A 7,200-nucleotide genomic window follows, 5' to 3' on the forward strand; every position below is an offset into this window, starting at 1 on the left:
CTTTCCCCTGTTATTTTCTGGTCTTGCCCTCTGTCGTGTCAGGTGCTTTGCGCGAGGCCACAAGAGCCAAGGCAGAGCTGTCGCGGAGCGGATGAGCTGGTATCGTATCGTAGGGGCAGTATACGTAGCCTGTACAGCTGCTTTGACTCGGTCGCATCGTCAAAAGCAAAACTTTGCCTTCCGGTTTTGGAAGTTTTGTTGCGCTGCTTTTGGTTTTGGAGGCCTGGTGGCCTGCCTTCTTTTCGGTCACAGCTAGCTAGCCTGCCGCGGCAGCAACAGCAGCAATCCTGTGAGACGTGCCCGCTGCTGCTCGATGCAGTACAGTACGCACCACTTTTAACGTCACCCTGATGATTGATCGACCGATCATTGTCCACCATTCTGCTAAACATTATTACTGTATGTATGTATTAACCATGTATGTATGTATTGGTGCAGGAGGTGGGGCGAGGGGTGCGTGGAGAGCGTGATGATCGAGAGGGCGCCGCCGCTGGGGGAGCCGCCGAGGTACGGCAGGGTCGCGTTCCGGTGGGCGTCCGTGGCGGAGGCGGTGCTGGGCGGCCAGCGCCTCGTGAAGCTGCTCGTCAACGGGCGGCAGCTCTGGGCGCGCAAGTACGTCCCCAAGCCACACCAACCACCACTAAGCTAGCTCCCTCCATGGATTCACCCTACACATGCAGCATACACGCACGCACCGCCCGGCAACATACGGCTCACCAAACTAGCTAGCTACACGGACAGCACACGGAAGGAACACCTAAGTGTTCACCTCTCTTTTTGAAACTCAAAGCTTACTACTGTAGTTGGTACATTATTAATACCGAAGTAATCTATTCATCTTATGTACTCCCTCCGTTCCTAAATATAAGTCTTTTTAGACATTTCAAATAAATTACAACATACGGATGTATCTAGACATATTTTAGAGTGTGTATTCACTCATTTTACTCCGTATGTAGTCACTTGTTGGCATCTTTAAAAAGACTTACATTTAGGAACGGAGGGAGTAGCACTCACTTTTATATAGTACTCCCTCCGTAAAGAAATATAAGAACGTTTAGTGATCTAAATGCTCTTATATTTCTTTACGGAGGGAGTATCTTGGTACCAACTGACATGGTAAAACAACAAAGCATATGCAACCAACAGGGATTTATGTTGGGATGGCCCCATCTTGTTGAATCCTAGACATTCAAAATTCATCTGATATGCACAAACAAAAGTATGGTATTGGATCCATTGTACAGCAAGAAAACTGAGCAGCACTGTATCAGGAATTACATTTGGGCCTTTACCTACAACTCATGGAATTCGAAGTGACAGTGCCAACCGTATGTTTCACTATAGCTTGTCATCCAGAGGTTTACTACTGTATATATCACTGCCTGTTTGAGCTACAGTTATGATCAGCTACGTACTGCTGCTTTTAGCCTCCTGTTATGGTTGGTTCTTTACACCACGAATATGAAGGGATCAGCGATAGTCTCTCCACCTGTATGTCCGGTGGTTGTACGACCTCCTCTGCAGCCATGAAACGATAGCCTCAACATCGTCCTCTGAGGATGATGGTGTCGATGACGATGACGACGCCGCCGCCTCGGGAGGGTGGTTGTCAGCTTGTCTTGCTCGACCAGATGGTGTTGATGATGCGATGAAGCTACGCCAGAGCCGATCAACCATATCCTTGCACATCTCGTCGCCGTCGTCGGGGAACGACTCCAACTTGTCGATGATGTCCTGCATGGCCAGGTGGAAGCCCTCGACCTGCAACAAGATGCTGTGAGCCTCGTCCACCAGCCTGTGGTTCCGCATCAGAGATATGGCGGCATCCGCCACCCCCTCCCGCACAAATCTGCTCCAGTTCTCCTCGGCCTCGCACAGGCTGGCCAGAGCCACCGCCACCGTCTTCTTCACATCAATGTCTCCCACCAGCAGCAGCTCCATCAGTGGAGCAAAGCCTCCAAGCTCACCGATCTTGATCTTGTTGTAGTAGTTGTCAGCCAGCAGCCCAAGGATCCGGGCGCACTTGGCCCTGGTGGGCACTGGCCCCAGCAATGCCCTCGCGATCAGCACGGGTATGGCGTACCGGTCGTCTCCGAAAACCTCCTTGTTGGGGCTGTAGGAGGCTGCCCTGGCAAGGATCTCCAGGACGACGTCGTCCAGCTCAGGGTGAGGCTCCAGGCATGTCTCCGGCAGGACGCAGGCGAGCTTGGTTATTGTCCCTGGGCTGCGCCCCAGCAGATGCAGGAATGAGCACCGCTCCTGGTCGGCGAGAAGGCGCAGGATAGCCTCGTAATCCTCTTTAGAGCTCCTGGGGGAGTTGGCCAAGAGGGCGACTTCCTTGAACAGGGCTTCCTCCTCGGGAGAGATAGCTGGTGGATCGGTGGGTGCTGTCAGATCACCGATCCTGTTTGTGGCACGCCAACGCGAAATGTACAGCGCAATGAGCGCATCAGGGATGAAGATGCTGTGCGTGAGGACCTCGCCGGTAACTGGACACATGCGTTTGTTTTTCTTCCACCATTTCTCCAGTTCAGACTGATCAACGGTCTGCAGCCAGCAACCAAGGAGATGAAGCATACAAAAAGAAGATATTACAGTTCTATTAACATGCAGTGTCTGCCTATATATTAATTACAGAATAGTAAAAAAATCCAGTGAACAAAACACGATACCAAAAAACAAGTAATAGAAGGTTTGTTTTGACATTTATCAAGTAATAAAGCTTTTGTGTTTTTTTGGGAGGAAAAAAGAAAGACTGTCCCAACCCAGAACTAATAAGGTTTTCAGAAACCCTGCGAACAGATCCTCTTATGAGATTGACATCCACTAGTATCCTGATCAGTAAAACAGCAGGACCGTATTTGAACAAACACACCCAAATATCAGCGACATCCTACGATCCACACTAAATTCTTAGAAACAAACTCTAGGCAGTCAACAAGCAAGCATCTACAGTTCTACAGAAAGGATCTCAAATTCTCAATTGACCTTTGCACTGCAACCAAACAAGATGTCATAGAGAAGAATAATGAAAATGTGTCTAGTTACAATCTGACTTCTTGAATCTGTAGAAACAATAGCATTACATATTTTCATGGTCAGATAAGAAATACTCTTGCTAATAGGAAAGTCAAAGCTACTAAATAAGTGAGAAAATCAAGAACAACAGTACAACACCCATTGCATCATCTCATCCAAAACAAGCACATCCAAACAAATGAAATTATATTATCAGCAGAAAAACTATCTGCGATACTTTTAACACAGCAGTTTTTTCATCAGATCGATCCCAGCTACAAGTAACTCCATTGCAGTACACCATTTTTTCACTTTAACTTCAGCACAAATTAAACAGCACACAACTGGCAGTTTTTCTCTGGATTTAACTTCAGGGATATTGTCTGATCAATTTTAGTCAGAAGTTCAACTTTTACAGATCACGTTAAAACAATATATTACATATCAAGCTTCTCAATTATGCTCAATCCAACATGCTGAACTACCCCAAGTCCGCAACTAATAAAACGCTTTGGTTTCAGAAACACTTCTAAATTTCTTCCTCAATCCAGTAAGTATCCCAAGTTCCCAACCAGTATCACATATTTGAACCAAAATGCTGTTATATGAACTAGACAAATTACAGTACGTCTGATCCACAGCGAGATCCTATGATCCAAAGGGCAGTACTCAAAATTCTTCAGAAACAGACTCAAGAGAGACTTGAAGAGCAAGCAAACTTTAAGGATCTCAATTGACGCTGACACAACAATCTAACAAGATTTCATAGAGACAAAAATCATGCTAACTTCAAAGTCTGAACTAACCTGAACATTTCAACTAGATAAGAGTTTCCAATCTGGTCTTACAAGATGAAAAGTACTTCAAATGTTACAAGAACCATTGCATTAGTTAATCCCAAACAAGTGAAATCTGCAACCAAACTCTAGGCAGTCAACAAGCAAGCATCTACAGTTCTACAGAAAGGATCTCAAATTCTCAATTGACCTTTGCACTGCAACCAAACAAGATGTCATAGAGAGGAATAGTGAAAATGTATCTAGTTACAATCTGAGTTCTTGAATCTGTAGAAACAATAGCATTACATATTTTCATGGTCAGATAAGGAATACTCTTGCTAACAGGAAAGTCAAAGCTACTAAATAAGTGAGAAAATCAAGAACAACAGTACAACACCCATTGCATCATCTCATCCAAAACAAGCACATCCAAACAAATGAAATTATATTATCAGCAGAAAAACTATCTGTGATACTTTTAACCCAGTAGTTTTTTCATCAGATCGATCCCAGCTACAAGTAACTGCATTGCAGTACACCATTTTTTCACTTTAACTTCAGGGATATTATCTGATCAAATTTTGGTGAGAAGTTCAACGTTTACAGATTAAACTTTACAAAGATTTTTTTGTATGTAACTACATTCAATCTTCTGAGTTATGCTCAATCCAAGATGCTGAACTACCCCAAGTCTGCAACTAATAAAACACTAGGATTTCAGAAACATTTCTATTTTTTCCCCCAACCCACTAAGTATCCCAAGTTCCCAACCAGTATGACGTATTGGAACCAAAATGCTGTTATATGAATTAGTGCGTCTGATCCTCAGGTAGATTCTCAAAATTCTCCAGAAACAGACTCGAGAGAGACTTGAAGAGTAAGCAAAAATTTAAGGATCTCAATTGACCCTGACACAACAATGTAACAAGATTTCATATAGAGATAAAAATCATGCTAATTCAATGTCTGAACTAACGACCTGAACATTTGAACTACATAAGAGTTTCCAAACTGGTCTTACAACATGAAAACGGTGCGCATCCATGATCCAAACAAAAGGAATTAAGTAAGCGTACTTCAAATGTTACAAGACCCATTGCATTAGTTAATCCCAAACAAGTGAAACAGCACAAATTAAAAAGCACATACCAAGCGGTTAGCTTGGTAAGCTACCTACAAAAAGTTGCAATCAAACAGCACACAACTGGCCCAAGAAGTAACTCCACTGCAGCACACTAGTTTTTCACTGGATTTAACTTCATAGATATTATCTGATCAAATTTAAGTGAGAAGTTCAACTTTTATAGATCACGTTACAACGATATAATTACATATCAAGCTTCTGAATTATGCTCAATCCAACATGCTGAACTACCCCAAGTCCGCAACTAATAAAACGCTTTGGTTTCAGAAACACTTGTAAATTTCTTCCTCGGTCCAGTAAGTATCCCAAGTTCCCAACCAGTATCACATATTTGAACCAAAATGCTGTTATATGAACTAGACAAATTATAGTACGTCTGAGCCTCAGCGAGATCCTATGATCCAAAGGGCAATACTCAAAATTCTTAAGAAAAAGACTCAAGAGAGACTCGAAGAGTAAGCAAACTTTAAGGATCGCAATTGACCCTGACACAACAATCTAACAAGATTTCATAGAGATAAAAATCATGCTAACTTCAAAGTCTGAACTAACCTGAACATTTCACCTAGATAAGAGTTTCCAATCTGGTCTTACAAGATGAAAAGTACTTCAAATGTTACAAGAACCATTGATTAGTTAATCCCAAACAAGTGAAACAGCACGCAACTGGCACAAGAAGTACATCTCAGAGAGCAGGTGAAAGATTTGACGAACCTTTCCAGAGGTGATGACGACTGGTTTCTCCATGAACTTCTTGGAGAAAGGGCACAAGAAGAACTCCGGCACGGCCACTGGACCAATCCATAACCTCCTGGCATCGGCGCTGCAACGGTGGAGTTCATCGGACCGGGCGGCCTCCAGAGCCCGGAATGCGCACTCGAAGAGCTCGAGCGGGGGCACCGCTTTCTCCTCGTGGGAGCACAGGTCCGTGAACCAGGCGAGCTCGGCGACCGCCTCCATTTTTCGTAGCCACCTCTCTAGCCCCGCCAGGTCGACTACCTTCCGATCGAGAAGGAGCTCCTTCTTGATCTTCTCCGTCCTGGGGCCTGCGGTGGCGCCCATCGTTGCCTCCAAGAACTGGGCGGCGAACTGGCCAAGAACCTCCGCCGCGTCGACAACTTTCGGCGGCGCCTCGAGCGGAGGGAAGGAGAACTCCCGTTCCGCCGCCACCTCCTGTGCTCGACCTCCTGTGATGGAAGCGGAGCTCGTGCTGGTATCCGGTGGAGGGACCAGCCTCGGCCTCGCGCTCTGATCTCTCGTCGAGGAGACGGTCTCCTCCATGGCACCGAGGTCCCAGTCGAAGGATCCTCCAGGACCACCCGCGCCGCCAGAACCGGCACCATCTGCAGCCGCAGGGACAACCGTCACCCTTGCGGACCTTCGCGTCCGCACCGAGTGGGGGACGGGCCTCGACCCGGCGCCAGGCGGAGGAGACGGCGACCTCGACCCAACGCTAGGCGTAGGAGACGGCGACCTCGACCCGGCGCCAGGCGGAGGAGACGGCGACCTCGACCTCGCCCCGAATAATTTGAGGGGCCCATGATCAGCCGAAGGAGACTGCGCCCGCGCTGTCCGCCCCCGCCTCCGCAGGCCGGGCTCTTCCTCCTCCTTGATCCCCTCCTCCGTCCAGTCCTGGATGCCATCCATTGATGGGCGTCGCCGTTCCTCGCGTTCTTCGCCTCTTCTTGGCAGGCACAATTTGGGGTGGGAGGGGGGAGGGCTTGGGGGAATTTGGCTTTTGGCGGCAAGAAGATGGATGTGAAATTGCGAACGGAGTGGAGGTTACCAGGCTCTAGGATGGCTTCCTTTTATAACCGAAAAGAGGAGGCGGGGATACTGCAGGCTTAACGGGTTCTGGTCCAGGATCACCAACAGGCAACAGCAGACGTCCATTCCGCCCTCAAGATTTGTGCAGGCCAATTTTATGCCGACTCTCCCTCTGGGGAAATAACAAAAGGGGAATTGTACGTGAATTTTACATACACTAGGTCTTTGGGTTGAAAGATACGAGAAACATATTTGGCGCTCTCGTGGCATGACAATCAAGCCTAGTTTATGGGACCCACAATTTATCTTTCTCTACTTTATCTTCTCACAATCGCATCGCTAGCACAGAGAAGGCGTGACCGAAAGAGTAGGCGACTTCACTTGGCGAGACCTCTCCATGCCAATGATAGGGATGGCTCAACATCCCTGCAGTTGACAAAAGTAATTAGGCAAGAAATAAAAACAAGTAAATAGTTTGTGTAAAGGCAC

The 7,200-nt window shown here is 46.6% G+C and overlaps 1 protein-coding gene across 1 annotated transcript; it reads right to left on the reverse strand.

Annotated features, from left to right (window-relative positions):
* Positions 1 to 1,137: 1,137 nt before the first annotated feature.
* Positions 1,138 to 6,679, reverse strand: LOC120973408 (uncharacterized). The gene is made up of 2 exons (XM_040398992.3): positions 5,659 to 6,679; positions 1,138 to 2,550 (listed from the first exon to the last, which is right to left on the reverse strand). The coding sequence occupies exons 1-2, from the start codon at positions 6,589 to 6,591 to the stop codon at positions 1,474 to 1,476; spliced, it is 2,010 nt and encodes a 669-aa protein (XP_040254926.2). The 5' UTR covers positions 6,592 to 6,679; the 3' UTR covers positions 1,138 to 1,473.
* Positions 6,680 to 7,200: the final 521 nt, after the last annotated feature.

Source organism: Aegilops tauschii, chromosome 2 (genome assembly GCF_002575655.3).
Source record: "Aegilops tauschii subsp. strangulata cultivar AL8/78 chromosome 2, Aet v6.0, whole genome shotgun sequence".
Classification (NCBI taxonomy): Eukaryota; Viridiplantae; Streptophyta; class Magnoliopsida; order Poales; family Poaceae; genus Aegilops; species Aegilops tauschii.